The sequence below is a fragment of the Engraulis encrasicolus genome, chromosome 11, assembly GCF_034702125.1.
Source record: "Engraulis encrasicolus isolate BLACKSEA-1 chromosome 11, IST_EnEncr_1.0, whole genome shotgun sequence".
Lineage (NCBI taxonomy): Eukaryota > Metazoa > Chordata > Actinopteri > Clupeiformes > Engraulidae > Engraulis > Engraulis encrasicolus.
The window spans coordinates 42,313,809-42,339,371 of record NC_085867.1 but is presented as its reverse complement, the minus strand read 5'-3'; the positions used below and the strand labels follow the sequence as shown (position 1 = coordinate 42,339,371).

Sequence of the window (25,563 nt, the reverse complement as noted above, 5' to 3'; positions counted from 1 at the left end):
TATACGACCGACTTTGGACGTGAAATGCATTGTGGGGACCATCTGATCAGTTGCCTCCGCCAAAATTTCAGACCACGTGTATCACATGTAAAAAAGACAACCCCCATTCTGTTAGAAACACCCACCAGCAACCATTAAGGTCAATCGTGATGGCGCAGTGCTGCTTTTGCAGAGCAGCGTGCATGCACACTTTGCCATTTCAATTGCAATTTTCTGACCAGAATGCATCATAATGTTTTATTTCGCATGCGTTCTGCTCGGTTGGCGCAGCATTGCTTCATCACGAACGAGCCCATTGACGGAAAATGCCTGTATGTGAACAAAGACATAGTACTATATGAAGGTGTCCATGCTTGACTTGACTCACCAGTGGTAATCCTTTTCTTTTCTTTTTTTTTTTTTAAAGAAATGTTACAGTAAGGTTTTGCTGCAGCACATACAGTAGATACATGTAGAATCATGCTCTGCATGACAGCTGTCTACAGTATTTATCTGATAACAAAAAATATGCAAATAACATAAATCAAATGACCACATTTGCACTCACAGTGTGGAACAGAAACATAAGCATACACACTTCAACAGTGTGGACAGCAAATCTGCGATGGATCATCAAAAACATTCCCTAGTTTACTGACTCCTCTGGCACATAACTTGAAATGTTTTAAAACACTCTTGGGGTACATATTAATTTCAGCGTGGTACTTTAAACGTGTACAATTCAGTGTAGTACTTTAAATGAGTACATGTATTCGTCAGTGTAGTACTTTAACTTGAATATACTATAACAGCGGTGTGACATTCCCTTATTCACGGTCTTAGCCAGCACAACACAGTACAGTACCGTACAGTGTATATTATATACAGCGTGTGTGTGTACATACATTACAGTGTATACCTTGACACAGTTTTAAGACCAAAAATAGTACGTTTTAGTGGGGTGCTTTGAAGGAGTACAGCAGTTCGGCCGTGTGGCAGAGCGAGAGTGGGTGCGCGGTGGAGAAGTACTGACAGCACAGCCAGTCCTCCAGCTCCGCGTTCCTCTCCGGCTCCAGCGAGCGCTCGGCAAACTTCATCATGAGCAGAGCTCGCTTCACATCCAGCCAGTTCAGCAGCCCTTCGCCCTGGCTCTCATACATGTTCCGAATGCTGCTGCTACTACTACCACCGCCGCCGCCGCCGCCACCACCACCACCACCACCACCCTTGGTGCAGTACTGCTCCATCATGTCCCTGCGAGGGCCCCACAGCAGGCTCTGCAACACCCGCTTGGCGTCCTGGATGTGTATGCGCTTGATGGGGTCGGACTGGAGCAGGAGGCAGGCGAGGCGCTGCAGGCCGGCCGAGTAGAGTGAGACGGCGGGGATGGGCGGCAGGTCCTGGCAGCGGTACTCCTGCTCCCGCAGTGCCGGGCTCACCTCGAACGGGTTGGGCTGGTGCAGCAGCTCGTAGATCAGGATGCCCACCTGGAACTCGTCGAACTTGCGGTACTGGGCCGCCGAGACGATCTCCGGCGCCAGGCGGGCGTGGTCGCGCTTGAGCCGCGGGTCCGTCTTGGCGGCGGGGCCCTCGGCGGCGCGCTGCTTGGCCTTGGTGAAGTTGCTGATGACCAGCCGCGGGAGCTGCTGGGACTGGGCGTCCGGGGTGTTGCCGCCGGCAGCCTGCCCGTGCGAGACCAGCAGGAGGTTCTCCAAGCACAGGTCGCGGTGCGTGACTCCGTTAGCCTTGAGGTGCTCAAGGCCGTTGCAGAGCTGTAGCAGCAGGAAGCATATGCGACGCTCGTACACCTCGGGCTGGGCTTTGTGGAAGGGCGACCAGTCGCGCACAAAGTCCGAGGCGGTCTGGTATGGCACCTCGTTGGTGATGACCACCACATGCTCCTGCTCGCTCTTCCCACTAAGGGAGGACGTTGTAGTGGCGGTGGTGGTGGTGGTGGTGGGGGCTGGACTCGATGCTGGAGGAGTTGGCTCCTCGGATGGCAGCATGCTCTGGGGTACGCAGGCGATGAAATGGCCGCAGTCCTGCTGCACGTTGAAGTGGCCGGGCAGACTCTGCTGGACGGTGAGGCCGTAGAAGTCGCCCTGCTTCAGGTCCGCGGAAGTGCCTCTGCAGATCTGTCGACGGACAGAGAGGGGAAAAAAAATGGGTAGCACAGATGAAATAATCAGAATCTTTACGAAACGCCAAGGTTGCGAAAACAGCATCAAAGAGGAATAACTGTAGATTCATGTTGTAATTTCACCATCATACCAAAAATACTGAATCAAACTAAGATATCGCAAAACACACCCACTCAATGCAAAAGCGTGTGCTTAAGTTTGGTCTCCTAAGGGGGCGTTGTCCCCTACTACTTTTGCTTTTTTTGAGGTGTTTGCGCAAGATGTGCGCTACCACCATCTACAGCGCTAAGGGGACTTCATTGATTCTCAACCTCAGGACTCCAAAGGTCTCCTAACCGAAGGTCTCCTAAAGGGGGCGTTCACTCGACATAAAGTGGACACCGGAAAAGAAACAAAATGACGTTTCTTCTTAGATCCACCTTCTTTGATCATACCATGATGTTGGCAGGGACAAGATTTCTTGTAATGATGAACAAGAGTGATATCTTGACATCTTGCTGAGTTTATAATGTTATGTAGTAACAATAATAACTAAATCATTCCACACATTAATATGTTTTTTGCATGGGGAACCTGGATTCAGAAGCTACACTCCAGTGCCACATTTTTTAAGCATGTTTTACAGGTGCAATTGCCCTATTTGGACAAGTAAAACCAGGTCTTCTGCAATATGCGGCACTGGATTATACTGTAGCCTCTGAATCCAAGTCACCCATCACTTGCCAAAAGCATGCTCTGGGTAAGCTAACCTTGACGGCGTAAGGGCTGCTGGCGTCGGTGGCACAGGAGGCCGAGTAGTAGATGGCGTCTCCCGCCTGGCAGCTGGGCTTGTTGCAGGTCAGCTTGAAGAGCGACCAGTTGCTCTCGTCGAAGCGCAGGCTACTCCTCTGGCTCCGCGTGAAGTGCTCCTCACACTTGATGGCCAGCCGGCGCAGCGACTCGGCATAGAGGCCGCCCAGCTTAGAGTAGATGCACTCGCGGCTGTCCATGTTGCTCAGCAGGGTCTGCAGGTGCAGCGTGGAGCCCGAGGGAGTGGGGGCCGGGCCGGGGGAGGAGCCCGGGGAGCTCAGCTGAGGAGAGGAGGCCGTGGTCACGCTGCCGCGCCTGTGGGTGTTGAGGCGCCCTGCCACGCCCAGCCTCGTCTCTTTGTTGATGGGGGAGCCGAGCGAACGGTTCAGGGGCGGCGGACCTCTGTCCAGGCAGTCGGACGACGAGTGGAAGGGCGGTGTGACGTCGACGACGGAGCTGGAGCTGGAGCTGGAGGGGGCGACGTCGGGACGAATGGCGGACACGTTCTGCTCGGAGCCGCACAATGGCAGGTGCGGTCGGCCTAGCGAGGCCATCCTGTTCCTGGTCTCGCCGGGCGCCGATAGCGTGCGGTTGATGAGCTTCTTCTCCGGCAGGGGAGGGGGCTGGGGTTGCTGGGACGGCACCGGAGCTGGGCTCATGCACGGAGGGGTGGAGTCCGCGCGGGGGGAGCTTGGGACCGAGATCACTAGGGTGGTGGAGAAAGGCCCATCCAAGCCACCTGGTGACACGAAAGGGAACAAATACATTTTTAGCTTGAAATTTTTTACTTAATTGTCTAATGTTTGTTTGGTTGGAAGATTTTGGATTTTCACACATTTTTTACTAAGTTAATATACGTTAATACGTAACTAAAAACAACAAGTAGGTTAGTGAGACGAACATGTTTAACCCATTTTGACCGGGAGACGCATCAGTGTGTTTTTACATTTAATGCCAGGTACAAAATCCTCAGGTTTTATGAGCCTGTCTATACAGTAGAATGCCCCATGGCAAAAACTGGCCTTTTTAGTAGGATAGGGTTCCCACTCTAATTCAGATATAAAATTCCATGATTTTCCAAGACTTTCCAGACCCAAAAAGCAGACATTATCTTCAAACATTATCTTCACCCCTAGAGCCGACGCAGAGCCACCGCCAGACTTGAGTGGGCTCATTGCATTCTAGAATGTTGCACATAACGGCGTGAAACCAAACAGTTTCTGGCGAAGCGTTTTAGGATAACTAATAAGAAACAATGTTATACACCAAACAAAGTTTCTGCTTTTACACAACTGTTAAAAAAATTCCATGATATTCCATGACTGAGCATGCAAAATGCTGAAATTCCATGACTTTCCATGACTGGAAAAACTTTTATGAAATTCCATGATATTCCAGAAATTCCATGACCCGTGGGAACCCTGGTAGGCATTTTGAGGTCAAATGGGTTAAGGACAGAGAACATATTAAGAGGAAAGGCATTTGAAGCTATCATTTGGTATTTTTAAGATGATCTACTTAAGCATAAAACTTTATGTGTTATTGAAACACTTTGATGGCTTTGCTGTAAAGTTTTCGTGTACAGTCAACTTTACAAAAGTCAAATAAGGTCTCTAAAAGTATCATTTTTAAAGTTCTCACTCACAGGTGTCAGGTTGCAGGCTGTCGGTGGAGCTGTTGATCCTGCTTCTGCCCAGCCCTCCAGTAGAGTGCCCAAGGCTACCCAGCCTTCCAGGAGAGTGACCCAGACTGGACATCCCTCCAGGAGACTGGGCTAGGCTGGACATCCCTCCAGGAGACTGGGCTAGGCTGGACATCCCTCCAGGAGACTGGGCTAGGCTGGACATCCCTCCAGGAGACTGGGCTAGGCTGGACATCCCTCCAGGAGACTGGACCAGACTGTCCACAGATCCCCTCTGGCTCCGCTGATCCAGCTCCAAACTGCTACGGTTCATCTTGGGGCATGGCCTGCACACACCAAGAAACATGCCGTTTGAAACATGTGAAATGTGAGTGTTAGTGTGAGTGAGTGAGTGAGTGTGTGTCAAAGACGTCTTTGTCATTCAGTGTTACGGACACCTTCCGCCGACTGTAACTGCAAAAAAACATGATTTTTAAATTGTTTCAAGTGAATGGATGACAGCAGAGGCTTTCATGAATTCCCTGTAACAATAAATAAATAAAAAGAGTCATGTTTTTTACAGTTACAGTCAGCAGAAGGCATCCGTTACACTGAATGACAATGCCATTTTGCACGTCTTTGACCCGTGTGTGTGTGTGTGTGTGTGTGTGTGTGTGTGTGTGTGAGTGTGGTGTGTCTGTCTTGTCTCTTCTGTGTTTCCACATTTGCATGCATCAACAATGGTTCCCCAAGAAACATTGTTTTGTTTCACTTTGTGAAGTGGTTACAGTTGGAGTGATAATAAAGTGACTCGATTATCAGCTTGAGGGCCTGCAGAAACACGTCTTTCCTGATACATTTAACATGCAAATAATTTGTTTACGTAAAGGAAACTTGTGAATAATCTCAACACTGAACAGACGTGGATTCAATGGAAGCTTCCGCTGTTTGAAAGCCTTGTCCGGTTCGCTGAAATAAGGCAGTAAAATTTGTCCCCACAGAACACTTATTCTTAAAAGCAACAATGTCGTACAAATGTGCGTAAGCTTATTTTCCATCCATAATAAAACCTTTGAAACCTTTCCATCCATAATAAAACCTGCAAAATGTTGAGTAACATTGTATGTACTGTGTGAAGGTGAACGGTGAAAAATGCCTATGAGACAGTCACCTGGGGTTTTGTAAATACAGTTATATAGACATCACTCACCACCCATCATTTACAAAATTTTACCTCATCAAGTACTGCACAATGCATCGAGGAAGCGGCCCCAACAACCAACGTCACTCACAACCTAAATTCAACTATCCGACCACAACCACCCATTAATAACCTAGTTTTTGGGATGACCAAGCTCGGTGAGGTTTCTCTTCTGTGTTATTTGAAACAATCGTACCATCTTTATTTTACCAGTGACAATGAGACAATGACAATGACATTTTAGGGAAGCAAACACTGATGCCCTTTTAAGGTATTCACAATTGGGTCTAATGGCATGAACCAAAGGTGCACCTGCATCACATCATGTTTACGTTTGGTTGTTTCCATCTTTCACATGCCCAGACCTGTCTCTGGGGACCTTCGTTTTGCCAAAAGCTGCACTTAACAACATAGTACACTTCACTTGTGCATGTCTTGGTATCCAAAGTCATGTAATAGTCGACAACGTACCTTTGGCTGAAGGCGACGACAGCAGAAAAAGCAAAGTGCTGCATATGTCCCACTCGAGCAACAGCATCTCTCTCACGTGCCTCCACTTTCAAAACGAAAACAGTTCTGCAGATTCCAGCTATTGCATATTTTCACGTCAACAATCCCCAGTTGCCGTTAGGGAGACGACTAGTCCAACCAGTAGCTTTACTGAACCACAACAAAAAGAGGCCAGCTGTACTTCAGTAGCCAGTCACACACACACAAACACGCACACAGTAGTAGTAGTTATAGTTCTCTTTCCCAGCACTCTTCCTCTTTTGGACACGGTTAGCGGTTAGATGCTATCATCTCGTCTCAGCTCGGCACGGCCGCACACACAGTGGGGGCACAGTAAGCCCGTGGGGCAGAGGGCCTTGGCATGGGGAGTCGGTGCATGGATGGGAGGGAGGGCAGGGCCGCTAACGGCTTTGATCGTCCCCGAGACAAAGTCATCTGAAAGGCCGCCCCACCCAATACATATAACGTAATGAGGACTCAATTATGGGCCCCACTTCCCCCTGGGCCTGGGACAACTGAGCTCTTTGTCCCCCCCCTGCCGGCTTCCCTGTATGGGAGCTGCCAGAGGGGGCATGGCAGTCTGCTTGGCCCCGGCTCTGCTACCTCCTTCTGGGTTTCTCCCTGACCCACCTGCTGCTGTGGCTGCTTGCTTACGGGGGAGTTGACTTGACAACCTACAAAGGCGGCGTCTACGGAGCTACAAGGTGGGGGAGACGGCTGGCTACTGCTGTGCTTTTTACAGGCAGACTGTTGAGTGTGTGTGTGTGTGTGTGTGTGTGTGTGCGAGTAGCTGGTCTGGATCAGTGCACATCAGGTCGTTTAAAAATTGAAGCAAAGGGCGGCTTTACTAGCTCAATAATTAAAAGCACATTTTCAACCATCTGGTTATTAAATGATTTACTGGTACTGAGCAAATGGTACCTCGCTGCTGCTCCAGTCATGACAACGCTTTTTTTTCATAACCGGCAACATGTGAAAAACCACAGAACATCAACAGACTGTACCCATAACAGAGAGCAAATAAGCTTTTGAATATTGATTAGTTTAGCAGAACGCTTGCATAACATTATGCAGAGCAGGGGCCCCAAATGAAATGGAAAAACTAATCTCATCCTCTCACAAGCCAAATGCAGTGCTGTTGACACTGTTCTTGAATTCACATGTAAAAGAAATTCTGTCCACTAGAATTTGATGTCAACAGTCTGAATGTAGGTGGTTCTAAGCCGTATACCAGTGGTCTACAAATGGCGGCACACGGGCCAGATCCGGCCCGGCTATGGCAAAAATGTGGCCCGCCACGAGGTTAGAACAAATGAAAACATACATGTATGCTATCGGTGCCCATACAGTATGGTGATTTGTTTGGTCCTCAGCCTCATTTAAGTGCTACATAATTTGGCCCTTGGGGAAAAATACACACATCTCCATGGGGAGACCATTGCCCTATAACATATACAGCCTACGCTACATTCCCCAGATTCAAATCCGGCCTGGGTCATTTCTCAGCCCTACCCCATCTCCCTCTTTCCGTTGTTTCCGGTCTATTCTTCACTGTCCTATCGCAATAAAGGCATTAAAGCACATCTTTAGGAAAAGAAGTAATCTCAATTTAGTCAGTCAGGTGCCTCTGAAGTCTGCACAATCGAGTGGCCCTGACTAGGCTTTTAGTGCATGTCAGCTAAAGCTAAGGATCTGGAATCAGATCACAACTCCACCACGGGGGCTCAACATTCCAAATCTTTTGCCGTTCATGAATGCCACCACTCACTTAGATAAAAGAGTTGGGAACTTAATGGCAAATTGTGAGTACAGCACTTGTCCATTTACAGTAAGTGCTGTATATAGATTGTCACCAGCAACTTTTAGGAAGTGGTATTTTCACACATCTGACTTGGCCTATAAATTATTATTAGATAGATATTAGATATTATTATTAGATATTTTATTGCCACCATCACCAAAACCTCATCTGATTTGTGACAGGTTATCACAAGTAGATGAATTATATACACAGGCATGGCCAAAAATAATCATACCTTTACTCTTGTGAAATAATTCACCGCCTCTCCCAAAAAACTGCAAATTGTGGAAGAGGAAATAAGTGCCAACTGAAAACTGAGAACTGCACACAAACTGTTGCAGCTACAATCTAATTTTAGCTTTGTACAGTTGCCCGTCAGACATTTACAGGATTTGATCCATGCTTAGTGCACATTTCTGTTCCTTAATCTGATTAAATCAAATAATTTAAATTCCAAGCTTCTGGGTGAAATCACCTGAACCAGAAAAGGTGGCAGTTCACCCAAAATACAACACGTGTACTGCACACACTGTATACAAAGCAAAATGATTACAATCTCAGTGAACCGCATAGATGCAAGTCCTGGTGATGTACCTGTAAGCTTGCGCAATGGCTTTGCGGGTCATTTATGTTTTCATAAAAATAATCTAGATCCTCAAGCTATCCAATGCCAGTGCTGCCCTATCCAAGACGAGACCATATGGTACTTTTCCATGGCGTGAAATGGGTGACCCACCTCCTTCAGGGCCTGACAGACACTTGTCTACCAGTACAGTAGAATTTAAAATAGCTTTGTTGCCTACTGTTCAGCATTGTACACAAGGGGAATATACCAGTACTGTAACCATACAGTCTTGTATGCAGTTGAGGACGAAGATTGTGCACATTCCTGGTCAAGGTGCAGAACAAAGTCCAATTCATTTTCTTTTCAGCGAGGTCTGAATACTTGAAATCCTTTTTTAATTTGTATATTATTCCATGGCAGAATGTTGGATGGCAGTATAGGACAGCACGGCGTCCAGTTTCCCATTCTTGGTTTTCTGAATGTTTAGTCAACATTCTAAAAATTACTTAAAGTTGTCTAAGTGAAGCCCACTTCTGCTTTTATTAGGTCAAGTCATAGTAGGACATCAGTCGCAACACAGAAGCCAGTCATATTAGCATGGATGTTGATTTTCTATAAAGCGACCATATTCCAATATACAACTGCATACTGCTTCACTGATTAACTTGAAGGTTGATACTTGAAAATAAATGTCTTCAGGCTGCAAATCTGACAGATGATGATTGTGTAGGCCTAAATTGATCACATCTTTCCTGCGAACTATGACCTGTGGGCACCTTTCATTTGATTAGTATTTTGAAGAGTATTTTTGTAATCATGAAATAATATTAGCCATTATCTACTATATAATAGCTATTATTTTTAGGTTCAATAAAATAAATAATACAGTAAATATTGTCCGTAGCCAAGCCAATGTTGCCGTCTAACATGCAGCAAAGCCTTTGTTCATTATCCTCGGGGAGACACATTGTAAGCAGTGGTTTAGTGCTCACGCACAAAGGAAAATGTGCACCACCAGTGTGAATTAAACAAGGAATTCATTATCGACACACTACAACAGAGGACTACTTGGAAACCTCATGATTAGCTGGCCTAATCAGGCTCAGCCATTTCAGACTGAAAAGAAGTTGGTGACAAAGGATGGCAATGAAGAGATGGGTTGTTTTGAGCAGAACTACATGGTATGGTTGGATGACTCATTAGAAATTAACAATTATTGTTGCAGTCCACGTGAGGCAGCTTTGTTGCAATACAAGGACGGCTAAACTCTGACTTATTTTCAAATGTGGTATAATAAATGACAATATATGAAGAGCTCCAAAATGAGATATATCCATTTTATAGAATGTTGGGAAATTTACATTTTTGTATTTGGCATTCCATTGAAATGCATTGCAAAATTCATTTTTATAGAAGTTTTAAGGTATGTTGTCAAAACATTTGAATGGCAAGAATTCACACATAGGTGATAGGACCTCTTAACAGTCAATTCCAATATTAAAATGCAAAAAGGCAAAAATGGTGGATATAGCGTTTTGGAAAAGAGCTCTTCATATGCTCCAATTGTTCCGATTATAGTTAATTATAATAATTATAGAAAATAAAAACATTCCTTGTGTCTTCCCACTGCTTTATTAGAGCACCATGGTTCCTACATCACAGTGGTGATGCAATCCAACACAATGACGGCAGATATGATTAATTAACCCATAAACTCATTGGTTTGACTGGGTCATTCGCTTTGCTGGCTGTATCAGTATTTCCTCCTGCAGCACACCCACTTAACAAATCACAGTCACAAGAAACATGACGCCACTGAATAAACAGTCTGAATAAACTAGAGTGGAAATTCATCTACAGGCAAACCGTTGACTTTGGCAACGAGCATAGGCGCCAATTGTTTCATTTTATCATTAACCCTGTATTTTACCGGGAAACAAATGACCCATTGTGATTAAAATTCTCTTTTTCAAGGGTGTCCTGCCTAAGAGGTAGTTGCAAAGTTGAAATTTCAATTCTGTGGGTGCCTTGGGGCTGGAGCACCCATGAAGATTGATACTGAGCACTCTGAGATAATAAAATATTGATATTCAGAAACTCAGTATCAGAACTCAATAGCATCACAGTTACACAAGCATGGTGAGCACACCCACTTCCAGAAACGTAAATCAAAATCCCTGGCCGTGAGTGTTTTCTACAGAGCGCAAAAAAAACACCTGAGGTAACATACTGCAAATCCTGCTTACCTGTGCTGTTTCTTGGGAGGAGGTGGAGGTGGCGTGGTGGTGGTGGTGGTGGTGGTGGTTTCCCGGCTGGCCACTTTCCCTTTAGCGGGGTCATGTTGCCCATGATGGATGCGGGATGCTGAGGCTGCGGCTGCTGATGCGGCCGTCCTGGCTGCCAACATGCTGCCACTGGGACTGCCAATGCCGCCGCTGGTGCCCTGCTGCTGTTGTGTGCCTCCTCGTATGGCTGCCTGCTCCTGACTGGCACCATTGTCTGCTGCGGCGCCCCTCTCGTCGCCGGGCCGCATACTGGAGCTATAGTCCTTGTTGTGATCATTACAGACAGTTGCCGTTGCAGCAGCAGCAACAGTAGTAGTAGTGGTGGTGGTGGCGATGGTGATGATGGTGGCAACCTTGCTTGCAGGATGTTCTCTGCTGAGTTCAGCCATATCCTCTTCCTCCTCCTCCTCCTCCTCCTCCTCTTCCTCGATGCCCACAGAGGAGGTCAAAGTGCTGCAGGAGAGCTTCTGTCTCCTGTCCATGCCGTTGCCATTGGTGAACAGGCCCGCGGGCGAACTGCTGGAATGGTGAGATTTGAAGACCGTTGCGGACATCGCAGCAGACACGCCGCCGTTCAGATCGGGAAGGTGGGTGAGTGACAGACTCGAGGTGCCCAGTCTGGGGGAACAGGGGTTCCTTTTGGGGGGCAAGGGTGGGCTGCGCTGGGGTTTGGGCTGCAGGGGACCAGAGGTGTTGTGGAGGGTCTCCACGGTGAGGAGTGCAAGGGGCGCGGGCCACTTGAAGGTGGGGCTGCGGGTGTCGTGGAGCGCGGGGGGGCTAAAGTGCGGCCACTGGGTGCAAACGGCCGAGTCCGGGCTGCTAAGGTAGAAGGTGCGATTGTTGTTCTCGGTGTGTGCCGCCATGACGGTGATTGTGGTCCGCTGATTCTCACCAACAGCCTTGGCCTCTTCCTCCAACTTCAACTCAAGCTCTGACAGCTGTTGTTGACGCTGCTGCTGTTCCTTCCTCTTTCCCTGCTGCGCTCGCCTCTTACACTTGGCACTTTCTGCGTAGATGGGTTCGGCACTGGCCGGCCCGTTTTGAGCAAAAACATTAGCAGACTCTAGGAGGCCATTCTGATGAAATTCTGAAGGTCCAGTGACAGAGTCGGGACTGCTACACAATGAACAGGAGTCTGACAGGCTTGCCTGACGCAGGTCCGAACCCAGAGGAGGTGAGGCGGGTCCCTGGTGTTGCGGACTTTTAATGGACGTTAACGTGGTATGCTCTACGCCGTTGATTGGCGACATGCGTGTCGGGCTGAACCCATTTACCATTGGCGTTTGAGGGCCAATGGCGTCTATGCGAGTTTCGCCAGTGTTACTAAGAGCTCCTGTTGAGTCTTTGGTTGGAGTGCCAGGAGAGAGTTTGTTGGAGGAGTAGTCTGCCTTCCCCAGGAGGGCGCTCTGGCATACGGTGTCCTTGAGCGCCGTGGTGCAGATGTTGTTGCCAATGTACAGCGGGCCCAGTTCCAGAACCCTCTTCATCTCCAGCCTGTCTCTTGTGCCGCTGCTGTCAAAGTTCTAAGAGAGGATGAGATTCAAGGATTGTATTGGTCAGGGATTTCTTACCAAAAACAAATTGAGTTTAACAGACAGTGAAACGCTATCTTTGCTGCAGTTGCTACCCTTTTGTCTTAGTATAATTATGATATAATGTATATAATATAATTGCATGATATATTATATGAATAGTATTACAAAGACAGCTTAGCAATAGAAATACAAAGCTACAATTAATTACACTAAGTACCAAGTGAACATTTCATGCGCATTCCTACACATTTATCCACAACTACTATTCCTAATCTGCCCAAAGCCACACAGAGCGAGCGAGCGAGAGAGTGAGAGAGCGAGAGAGAGAGAGAGATAGCGTGAGAGCGAGAGAGAGAGAGCGAGAGAGAGAGAGCGAGAGAGAGAGAGCTAGAGAGAGAGAGCGAGAGAGAGAGGCCCCACAGAGGTAGGGGATAAAGGTGAAAATTTGATCAATATAAATTCCATTAAAGCATTAAAGCTTTTTTCCATCTTAGAAATCCATCTGAATAATCACACACTAATCTCTCTGTTAAGCGTCTCTGCTTCCTTTTTCGGGATCACGTTGGCATTCGGGGAATTATTTAGGAATGTAAATTAATTACTTTGCGGATTTCAGTTGCACTGCAACATTACTAAAACAGATTCCACAACTGATCGTTGTGGACAGTCACAGACCAGGCCGAATTCAACAAAAGGGTGTGACATCGAGCGGAAAAATTGTCACCGTAATGGGACAGTGAGAGGGATAGTTGTGTGAATGATGTTAGAGATGTGTTCTTTTTCTGGATCTTTTGGTTCTTTGTTATTCCCAACCGTACGCAGAGATCTTACAGTGGGATATGGGTTCATTTTTCCAAAGATTCTCTAGGTTCTGATCTCCTTTTGACGGCATCAGTGTTCTCCATATATCGATTCTGAACTATTGGAAGGCAAAATGCTTAACTGATCACACTTTCTATGAAAAAACAGCGTTGGTGTTAGCTTTCAGTATGTGCTGAATCTACACTGTTTGGAGCAAGAGAAAAATGCACAGAGGAATTTAAAACCTCAAAGTAAAGCGCCCATCCCTTTTCGGGGTGGACTTTGACCTCAGATTAACCATGCAAACACAGCCCAACATCCGGCAATTACCATTGATGGCTGGCCTACCAGCTACAGCTAAAGGACTGCTTTGAATGCTTAAGAGACCTGGGGGAATACATTTGCCTCAACTTACTTACTTACTTAATGTACCAATTAGGCCAAACTATCTGATTCATGTTGATAAGAGACATTATTGGACAGCTATCTTGTAAATACTGTATACATCTTGCCTTCCTTAAACCCTTACCTCACTGACCAAATTCAAGTTTGTTTACTTGGGTTAAAAGAGCAGGAAAACAAATATGGTGACACACGGTCCCCAGAGGTGTTTGTGGTACCCGCAATTTGCATCAGAATATCCCTATCCCTAGGCACTTCATAGATGCCCGTTCTGTCGATCTCCGCCTCTGAGAACGCTCTGGCTAATAGGATGTCAGCTAGGCCAAGCCCTGTCTACGAGGTTTGGTAGGGCAGCCAGGCTGACTGACTGACTCAACCTTCAATCAGCAATAGATATACTACCAACAAATTAGAGTGGGACATTATGATTCACTTTAGCTGCTTGATATGACAGCCAGGATGACTCAACCTTCAGTCAGCAATAGATAGTAAAAAAATATAGTTCACTGGGAGTGTTATTGTGCAATACACAAATACACACGTACCAAATGTGCGCAAGATTGCCAATTGGGACCATGGGGAGGTTTGAATCCTAACCCTTAATCTCTCTTTCCCACTACTTTCCTCCTGTCACTCTCTACTATCCTATCTTCATAAAGGCAAAACACCCAAAAAATACATTCCACCATTTTGTGGACCATTTAGTAGGCCACTTTGATTCATTTTTACCTGCTCTCTGTTGGTGCCACCGTTGGCCTCCACCTCCACGCACTCGGCGCTCATCATGGTGGGCCTGACCGCAATGGTGGGCTTGGCGCACGGTGACGCAAAGGTCACGCCGTCACCATCTTCACTGTCCCCCACGCTCATCCGAGAGAAGACGGGCACGACAACAGTGGTGGTGCCAGTGGCAGTGGTGTTGTTGTGACGGTGGTGGGCACTGCGCGGATGGAAGCAGTTCTTACACGAGCCAGGTTTCCACACGTGCTCAGCAAACTCCCCACACGTCGACGACATTGTTTCGGTGGTGCTGTGGGTGGGTGGATGAGGTGCTGAGGTGGAGGTTGGGTGGCGGTGGGGGTTGGGGAGGATGGCTCCAGGCTAGTTCGCAGCAGCCTCTGATAGAGTGGAGCAGGGAAGTTGAGACATGCCCGGGTGTTGCGGAATATTTATTTGGCAGACACTCCGGCCTCAGCCTCTACCTGCAGGGGAAGATAATACCATCTTTGAGTCACAAAATCAACATCTGAAACAAAGGAAAGGAGAAGGTGAACAAAAAAACAACATGAAACATTAAAACTTTAAGTTACAAAGATACAATAGTAATGAGTAATTCCATGACATGTTTCATGTTCTCTCTTTCTCCGTCTTTATTTCTGTCTAATTAACTTCAAATAAAAACAGTACAGACTGAGCTCATAAAACAACTCAACTTCCTGGAGGCAATGTACACACTGCGTGTTCTGAGTGTGAAAAGACGTCACAATAAAAGTCAACAAACAAAACAGCTGTCGTGCTGATGGGCGAGAGACGAGACGTCAGCTGTTCTGCGGCGTTATCTCCAGTTTCTGTGAAGCCTGTTTTTTCGGGGCCGTCTGTGAAACTCTAGGCTTGTTTGACATGTTTACCAATACCCCTACAACCCATTTTCAAGAAGAACAAAAGAGGGGCTTAGAAAATACAGCCTGACATGATGCTACAAAGATTTTGAGAACTGTGCAACACAATCACTGTATACAATATGGCAATGTACTACACTGCAAATCGTGTTCTTTTGTAGCCCATTAAGGCCTAACGGGTCTTTAACAAATTGTCAACGCCGTTTAAGGTAAATACGCATACATTCTACGACTGGTCTTTTAAAGGTAAATACTTACAGATGCGTTTCCCGGTCTTAATGGGCTACCAGTAAATACATCCTATTGAATATTTTATAACAGGCTATTTTGACCGATAAAAGTTCCCTCTTCTGCCTTCCCTCTTCGTGTTTGCAAAAGCTACAGCCTGCATGATATTGCAATGACTATGAGTGATATCGTTTAGATGCTCAAATGCACTGATTTAAAGACTTTTAAAGGCGGTGCAAACCCCAACTTATTGTTGCTGTTGAAGTACAAGTCCTATGTGAGGAGGGGTGTGCTACAAGTACAACATGATGGAAGTTCCAGGCCATACAGAAGAAACTATTTAGCTACTAATGAATTATAGTAAAGCTATTCAAGTTAAAGTAAAATGTCTCAGGTAAGGTGGTAGACCAAGACCAAGGCTGGATCTCAAATGGTGCACTTGTGCACTTCGGGCACTATGTTTCAGTGCGTAACTAATATGGCATACACACTGAAACATGAAACACTAAAGTGCACAAGTGCACCATTTGAGATTCAGCCCAAGTTTCAACTTTCAAACATCAAAAGAGTTTGAGAAAAAAAGGCAGTTTGTTTCCATGAAAAAAAAAGAAAACCACCTTCCTTCCCCCATTCCATCCCATCCCATCCAGTCTTTCTTCTTGTTGACAAATCGCACCCTGGGAACGGGCTCCGTGTTTGCCCTGGGGGAATTCCTGTGAACACTATAGGACCCCGACACTGAGCTACACAGCAGAAGGTGTATGTGCCGCTTGTTGCACTCACTCACTGGTATGACCGGAATGCGGCTGGCATGAGTCACATGGGGCTGAGCCTCTCCAATGGAAACGCAGACCTCTCACACAAAAGGTGAAAAGCACCGGATGGTGAAACAATCGACACATCTAGCGCTGGCCAAATGTGCCCCCTTCTTCTCTCTCTCTCTCTCTCTCTAGTCTCCAGTCTCCTGCCAAAGTCTATCATTTTAGCACAGGCATAAACCTACAGTAGAGCACTCTTTGGTGTAGTAGTGGGAAGAGTGGGGTGGGCATAGAGTGATATTGTTTTTTTTAAGTAATTTTGTTGTCATTTTTGGCATTCAGTAGCAAAAAAGTGTCCTCTCCTCCCTCTTCTCTCCAGTCCCCAGCCTAACTGCATGATTTTGGCACTATCAAAGCTTAGGACCCTCTCGAAAACGAGATGTTCATCTCAAGGGACTATCCTCTAATAAAGAATTTGAATAAGTCTTTTTAGTATTCTTCTATCAGTTTTGCTGTTCAGAAGACAAGTGTGTTCTACCTTCTTTACTTCCTAGCCCAACTCCATTTTGGCACAGACATAATCCTTGTTCTACTAGTGGAGTGAGTATAGTGCAAGAGAACATAGAGTGGTATTTGGTGTCTTTTTTTTAGCCACATTTACCAGGTCTCCAAAAGCACAGCAGGGATATGCACATTCCATTTTGGAAATGTGGTTGGTTTTGAGTTACTTATAACAAATGACCACAAACTGTCAAATTAGGAGAGTCTTGAGGAATCCTTATGAGTTTAAACTGGTGACATTGCATTAAGGGAATTAAAACCTATTGGCAAGCGTCCTAATATGCATCGATAAATCAAAAAGCTAGGCTTCCAGTGAACTATACAAACCTCTGCCTCGTTTCAAAACCTGTTGTTACTTATGTTTTAGAATAAAGTCCTTGATAGATTGTATAAGTGTCTTCAGCATAAAAAAATATATATAATTTATTCTCTCTCTCTCTCTCTCTCTCTCTCTCTCTCTCTCTCTCTCTCTCTCTCTCTCTCTCTCTCTCTCTCTCTCTCTCTCTCTCTCTCTCTCTCTCTCTCTCTCTCTCTCTCTCTCTCTCTCTCTCTCTCTCTCTCTCTCTCTCAGGCCTTGTTTTCCATACTGTAATATGACCCAATTACAATCATTTTCCAATAACCACTGGGACCCAATGTCCCATTCTTCTCCAAGTGTTTTAATACACCAGGAATGCCATCGGCCTTCGTGGTCAGTTTCCTCTCAGGAAATCCTGTACGCGTGTGCATGGCTGTCCTTCAGATATTTTACTGCCACACAATTTGAATGAAAGATGGCCTCAATTAGCCCCTGAGACCGGCTTGAAACAGCGGCAACAGCAGCTGGGGGGCTGTAAATGTAAGAGAGGAAGGAAGATGCATCTTGTGATGTGTTTAGTGGTATTGGTGGTAACAGTGGCACGCCAGCATGTAGCCTGCCTGCCTTACCACACAGAGTTTAAGATGTAGCTAGGAAGGAATTATGTTCTGTGTTACTGAGTATAGGCCCTGGCCTACCACTTATACACTTACAGCTATATATACCCAAGATGTTCACATCAATAGCACGGGCTGCAGAACGTGTGGAGTGTTCAAAAAGATAACCAAAAAAGCAAGGAATATTGAACATCCCCTACCACCATCTTCCTACCTTGTGAATATTAAACAGTTGGCCTGTCTCTCATGTCATGGTCCCAATCAATTTGTGGTCATTGGGAGGCACGCATCTATGAAACCTCCGACGCACATAAATTAGAACCTGCCCTGATGCTTCCGAGCCAAGAAGCGTGAATTCTAACAAGGGCACAAAATTGAAATTATTTCAAGGGACCCCAACATTTCTGGCCGCGTCTCTTTTGCCAAGCACCATACATGGACACACATATCTAATGAGAAATGTATTGAATGGTATGTGTTTAGGCTTGACCTTCACCGTGTGACAGTATTTACATTTTCGCCCGTTTGCCCAGTGTACATGCCACGAATACACATGAGTTCTGCGGTATACCATGTAATACTGCTGTTGTGTAGTGAAGGCTACCCCCTGCACGGCAGCCCGCATCAGTACAAGTCAAACAAGCCCTAGGCATACACTACGGACAGGTTTAACCACCTGTTAATTCGCTAATAATTTCATGGTGGCGATTACGCGTGGTCCAATTTTCGATGTACCTGTCCTGCTGTTTGCCTTGCCAATAACATTAGCGCTGATTGCTGATCCATGCGGTGCCAAGATCCCAACTACTACTCCTCCTCGTGTGTGAAATAGCTGACGACAAATCACTACTCTCGTACACTTACAAACCTTTGGCAAAACACATGCTCAAACAACTAGGGCGATTTGAATGCTGAACGTTATGTGGTATACGCTATGAAAATGTTTTTCATAAACCTGTCAATAACGCCTTCGTTGGGGGTGTAATTAAAACAAATTGACCTTACCTGCGGACGACGTGCCTCTGTACAACAGCGGTTTGCAATCTGCTTTGCCATCTCGAGGAGCTCCTCGGGTGTCTCTGGGAATCTCGCTCTGTAAATACCACATGTAGTCGACCATAAACAACCAGCGTGGCAACGGTATAAGCGAGATTATCCAAAAATAACCCAAGCTAGTCAAAAGGCTGCTCGTTTTGAGGTTCGAGGCGCAGACCACGTCTGACTGACTGAAACTCCACTCCTGCCTAGAGAGAGGCGGAGCTCATAGTCGTCAAGACCAGTGCCTATATTTTCTTGGACCCTTCTATTTTTAGATTTACGGTTCGGATATCTCCTTCATTCACTTCATCACAAGTTATTAGACGGCCAAATTTACGCGCAAATTTACGCATGGCGTCTTGCTTGTACGTTTGCTGTCTGGCAACCTGCGTCTCTCTTTCAGTCTTTTGAAAACGAGTAGATAAGGTGGGGAGAAAGTATGCTGAGTGCGTGCCTGAAATAGCCTGTACTGGCAAGCCAGACCACAACATGAAATGTATAGTCTGGGCTAGCACTCTAGGCAAAGTCGCAAAGTCACAAAGCCCATCCCACTGACTTGCCAAACAAAAGATAGAGCACTGTAATTATATGACAGAGCCAAGCCAGATCAATGGCCTGGGCAAAATTGATTCATTAGTTACAATCCAGGGCCACATGTTCCAAATAACTTGGGTTTACCTGTCCAAGTCAGCCAGGTGATTGGCTGGTGGAATGATCACCTTGCTGAAATGGACAGGTAAAACAAAGTCGTTTGGAATATGTAGCCCTAAATTGCAACGAATTAATCAATTTTATGAGAAGGATATAGCTGAGAGGGTTGGTGCTTAGTTGGCATCAAAGAACATAGATTGGATAAGAAGTATCACTCAATGTGAAATGCATTGGTCACGGTGTAGTACGGGGTGTAGCTTAAGGACACGGTGCGCATGGTCAGTGGGTGCGACGCCATGATGATAAAAATTGTGGCTGGATCTCAAATGGTGCACTTGTGCACTTCGGGCACTATGTTTCAGTGCGTAACTAATACGGCATGCACACTGAAACATGAACACTAAAGTGCACAAGTGCACCATTTGAGATTCAGCCTGTAACTCCGTAAACTCTGCAAAATCGGTCGAAAGAGGATATCCGATTAACTGTCGGACAGCATTAATTGTGGGGGATAATTAAGGACAGCTAACAAACATTCACATGTCCTATGATCTGTTCCATACTCCGACCCTGGCAGTAGTGGCATTGCACTTTACCATGCCTCCGATACTGACTGTAGAAGAAGAAAGTGACTCCCCTCGCGACCGCACCGTACTACGCTCCGATGACATATGTAATCCCTCCTATCTCTAGTCCCTTTGATTGGCATTGGGGGACAATAGTCTAATTTACTTTTTAAAACAAAGAGGGGGCGTTGTCTGGCTTATGATGAGGTCAAGGGGGAGTTGGGAAGCCTGTGATAAAGGCCAGGAGTTCGACCAGTGAGGGTTGATGAGGAGGAGATGGTTAGGCAGTTTCTTCTAGAATCAGTTCTGGAGGCTGTTCCAATCTTCGTACTTTCCGCCCTTCCCGCACTGTGTTTGGGTACGCGGGCGGTTCCATTTCTGAAGTGTACTGTAAACTACCCGGATAACGCCCTCAAACCGGCCATTTTTTGAAGTGTGCAGTTATGTACACTTTTCGCACTCAACGGCCGCCATGTTTGTTACGTAGTTTCCTCTCTGGTTGAGTGTCAGATTGGTCAAACTGCCGAATCTCTGTGATGACAGCATAGCTTTGATTCAAAAGACAATAGCCATGTGTATAAGAGAAAGGGGTAACTTTTAAAAATTGTCAACATAAGGAACAGTGTCTTCCGTGATGAATTGTATATTGGCGGTTGGTAAACTCTGATGACACGCGACAACCGTCATTTCCGTGAAGTGTATCAGACAGAACGTGAATTGGACCTGCACTTCACCCTCAAATTTAGCCGTTAAGTTGAGGGTGGAAAGTGCACTGTATCACAGTACACAGTGCAGAGTGTGGAGAATGGAACACGCTCTTGCACAGTCTGTCATTTCAAAGCAATTTCCTAACCAGAATGCATCATAATTTCACATTGCGCATGCACACTGTGCAGACTGTGCAGAAATGCACCATCATGAACGCGGCATATACATTGGTTCTGAATGTTTTCAAATACCCCGCTGCTCGCGCAGACAAGGATCCCAAAATGCTATGTGGCTAGGAGTTTAACATTTTTAGTAGAAAAGCCGCACTCCTGGGTGTAATTCTTGTATTTTATTCTATTGGGTTAGCATGACAGACAGACGTTTCGGCCTAAGCTTTCTTCAGTGTAGGTGTTTAACATTGGAAGTTATACAGATCTGTGGTTGGGCACCTTATAATACCTCCATGCATCCAATGCCCGTCTTCCATATAGCTTTGTGGTCAACCGTAAGTCAGTCAATAACGTGGCACGTAATTGGCTGAGTGTCGTCGGAAATTAGCTCCACGAAACGCGCACCCACCAATCATCATGAGCGAAGTGGATGTCGGAAATGCACGAATTTGTGAAAAAATCGTTCAATTTTGGCTGAATTCACTAGCCTAGCATTTCCCATTGAAATGACTGGAGGTGGGACTTATGAACTCTCTCCAGTTCTTATACCCAGAGGCGATTCTAGGGTCAGATGGGGCCCCAAGCGAAAATGCAAAACAATGAACATTTGAACTAAAATCACCACTGCTGTAGTACAGTATGGGCTGTTATTCACTATCTAGGGGCTTGGGGGCCCCAAGCGGCTGCCTGCCTTGCCTGGTGGCAAGATGCGCCTCTGCTTATACCTCCATGGTGAGGACAACGTTTGAGTGACGGCAGCTTCCAAACAATCAGACTGCCTCCGATCACGAAACCCCACCTTGTCAGCAGTGGCGAACACTTTGCAACACAATATAGCGCTAGCGTTATTTAGGGAGCATGCCAAATAAGTGATCTGCATGATAGTATGTTCTTCTAAATGGTGTCACCAACAGTACAGCGTGTGAGGAAGTGGATAAAAGCAGACAAGACAACAGATTCTTGTCATACACTGTGCAGGGCTTCAACGGGACTTCCAATGATAGACACCTAGCTGCGTAGCATTTTGGAATACCTTACCATTTCCCAATGCCAAGTGTTCCGGCCTTGGTAGTGTGTGAAACGTCTGGTGATTGCATGGGCGTTTCATGCACTACCAAGGCTAGAACACTTGACATTGGGAAATGGTGCCTGTCTGCGTGCGCAGCCAAAGTTTACCAACACACTAAATGAATGTATAGAGCTCGAAAGTGACGTCACTTCCCCCGATTTCATGGGACCTCAACGGCGTTTTTAGCCGAAAATCGTAGCATGTAATCCAATGGCGGTATTAAAATGGCATTTCGATCCCCTTCGAGTTGTGCCACGAGCTCCATATATGTTGTTTCTGATATTTTTGCTTAATTTTTCGTACGAAACCCCACAATTTTTAGAAAGCTGTGTTTCTTCACATTTTTCATGCCGACGGCCTCGGAACAAAACATTGATACTTCTGCATGAATAATCTTTATCTATCATCTTAAACAGCATATTTGTAGCCCAGCGCATATCATGACTGAGATCAGAAGATATTTACTCGCTACCACGTTGTTAGATGGTCAGCTTAGGTCCCGTGAAACGCGGAACTAAGGGGCGGGACTTTCGAGCTCTATGGCATAAGGTTCTAAGATGCCACGCCCCTTTCAGAGACCCTTTAGAATACTTTGGCGAGTCTAACTCCATATAGACAAGGATATGCTTAATGACAAATGTTCACTAGTCACTGCATGTACAACTAGCACTTGTAACTTAAATTGTCACTCACTGTATCATGATGAAACTGCATGTCTAGTCATACGTCTGCCTTGATCTCTCTCTCTCTCTCTCTCTCTCTCTCTCTCTCTCTCTCTCTCTCTCTCTCTCTCTCTCTCTCTCTCTCTCTCTCTCTCTCTCTCTCTCTCTCTCTCGTGATGCCAGACAGTTGTCAACCCATGGATAGCCTTCCTGGCACAAGCCAATTTGCAAGAAATGCTTTCAGACCCCTGGGGTGCAATGAATCATTTAGCAAATCTTCCTGCTTACTGTATGAGGCTGACTGGTCAAGACAAAAAAATATTGCAGAGTATGTCATCAGTGTCATCATGCAATATTTGGTTGATGAGACCCAAAAGTGAGGGGAAATTGAAAACACAGCTTTTACATTTTCATTGTTATGCCAGTGGTTCTCAAACTGTGGGCCAGGCCCACAGGTATCCCCAGTGAGCCTTGAAATCATTTTCTAAAAATCAAAATAGTATTAGGGGAGAGGGAAACAAAAATGAATAGTATTAGCCATAGAAAAATGCAGAACCCATCTATACAAATGAAATCTCATCACTAGACTAGATTATGAACTAATGTTTTTAAATTTTACAGACGACATCTTGAAGTGGTGGTGATGTGCTCTCACTTTCGCCTAATGATTCTCACAGTTTTTAACTGGGTGCTGAATTCATAAACCATGAATGAAGGAAGCGAAGGACAGCACTCTTCAGATTTTTTCTTAGTTTATTGGCCCACAAACGTTTCGGGCACAGCTCTTCTTAAGCGTGTAATGGTGATTGAAAACGTTTCTGAAGGAATTTGTTGGTGGCAAGGACGAACAAATGATGGATAAAACCATGCCTTCTGAATGCGAAGCCAACGCGTGCTCTCCCAGACCTAACAATGGAGCTCACAAAGCTGCGTGGAACTACACAGATTGGGCGAGAGTCAGGCAACATAACATTTTCTATTTTAAATACCATTTTTTTCTTAATATTTTCTTAATATTCTTTTGTTTTAGATCATGTCAACAAGAGTGTGAGAGTGAGACAGGTTGAGTTGGGTCCTCATGGGTATGCCATTCATGGTTCCTCTCTGGTACAGTGCATTAACACAATGCCCCGCTTCACCCCTATAGCATTTTCTGTCTCAAACACAAATCAGTGTCGGAGGGGAGTGGACACTGAATGGAGAGTGAAGTCTTTCATATTTGTCTGCATGATCACAGTATAAGATGCAAAGATAAAATAGCATTTTTGCATATCACTGCATTTTTGCGTATCACCTGTGAGCAGAAGCATGGGCAGCATTTTGTGTGTGGTGTACAGCTACATGACATTCAGGGTTGGACTGGACATCTGGAATAGTGGGCATTTCCTGGTGGGCCCCGCACTCTCGTGGGCCCCTATTTTCAAATAGGGGCCCACAAGGGTGCGGGGCCCATGAGGCTGCAGGGCCCACCAGTGAGTCAGTTCTGTGCCTCTAATTATGAGGGGCCCCTTTAAGCCAAGAGTGCCCGGGTCCTATTTCTCCCAGGGGCGGCCATGCCGTTTGTTCTGATGACATCAGTACACTGTCTTCTTTCTATATATCTTTGGTTTTCACTCTCAGAACCCATGGCTGTCCAACCCTGCACTGCTCTTCACGACTTAACATAACATTCTAACCCCACCATTATTACATTACATTACATTACATTACATTTCATTTGGCAGACGCTTTATAACCAAAGCGACTTTCAAAAGAGGCCATAATCAAGCCAATATGACAAGCAAATACAAAGTGCACAGGAAATATACAGAACAACAAGTGCAGTTGCAAAGAGGGTTTTTTTTACACACTGAGTACACACACAGCACACACACAAACACATACACACACGCACACATACAACTCAAACTAAACTAAAACTAGACTAAACTAAAATAAACTAAACATCATGTCAAGATTCTGCCCTGGGGCTGGCCAGCTCAAGCATTAGTTAGAGTAAGTAGCTCCTCTCGAAAGAGGAAGGTCTTTACTTGTTTCTTGAAGGCTGCAAGAGATGTGCTTAGTCTTGCTGCCTCTGGGAGACCGTTCCACCACTTGGGTACAACAACGGAGAACAGTCTTGACTGGGAGTACCTAGAGCGAGTGGATGGCAGAGCCAGACGGCTTGTGCTGGATGAGCGCATAACATAAGGCGTTAGTAGGTCCTTCAGATAAGCTGGGGCCGTTCCTGCGATGGTTTTGTAGGCAAGGGTCAAAGCCTTGTGCTTGATCCAGGCGGCAATCGGTAGCCAGTGTAACTCAATAAACAGAGGAGTAACATGGGTCCTTTTGGGTTGATTGAATATCAAGCGTGCCGCCGCATTCTGGATCATCTGCAGAGGTTTTAGCGCACAAGCAGGTAGACCTGTCATGAGTGAGTTCAGTTGCAGTTATTATGAACTCTTCTCCTCCAGTTTTTGTGCTAGCCTGATAGATACATATTTGTCCCCTTATTTTTTGTATAAACATTAGGGCTGCCTCTTTGGAGGCCATAAATAGTCCTGATCTGGCAGTGAAACAAGCAAGCATGCAAACAAGCAAATCAACAAACAAACAAACAAATAAACAAACAAACAAACAATTGATTGAAGAAATTAGAACCCAGTCGGCAGGCTAAAATGTAGGTCCAATTACCGTACCTATGGTTTTACTAGCCTACATAAACCATGACATCAACTTTAACCATGCATTAATAAACATTGTGGAGAATAGTTTACTAGTATATAGTCTAGTATAGGCTAGTAAGTCAGTTTACATTTTGATTTTCTTTTCTTTTTTTTTAAAACAAATAAATGATTGACTACTGACACTGATGGTGTGTGAAAGCATGGATGGATGGATTGCCCTAACCTGTGGGGCTGTGCGGTGGCTTTATTGTAGGATAGCGACTGCACGTGGCCATTCAAGGAATTGCAGGGCTTTTACTCTTCCGCCCACTGTACAGGGCTA

The 25,563-nt window shown here is 45.7% G+C and overlaps 1 protein-coding gene across 2 annotated transcripts; it reads right to left on the bottom strand.

Moving 5' to 3' along the window:
* Positions 1-452: 452 nt before the first annotated feature.
* LOC134458376 (inactive tyrosine-protein kinase PRAG1) lies at positions 453-18,938 on the bottom strand. Of its 2 annotated transcripts, none has more exons than XM_063210674.1 (6): positions 18,717-18,938; positions 14,360-14,876; positions 10,854-12,415; positions 4,555-4,877; positions 2,870-3,648; positions 453-2,114 (listed from the first exon to the last, which is right to left on the bottom strand). In XM_063210674.1, exons 2-6 carry the CDS (start codon positions 14,645-14,647, stop codon positions 933-935), a joined length of 4,134 nt encoding a protein of 1,377 aa, XP_063066744.1. In that variant the 5' UTR covers positions 14,648-14,876; positions 18,717-18,938; the 3' UTR covers positions 453-932. The 2 variants fall into 2 exon arrangements, with proteins under 2 accessions (XP_063066744.1, XP_063066743.1); XM_063210673.1 differs by having other exon boundaries at positions 14,360-14,832.
* Positions 18,939-25,563: the final 6,625 nt, after the last annotated feature.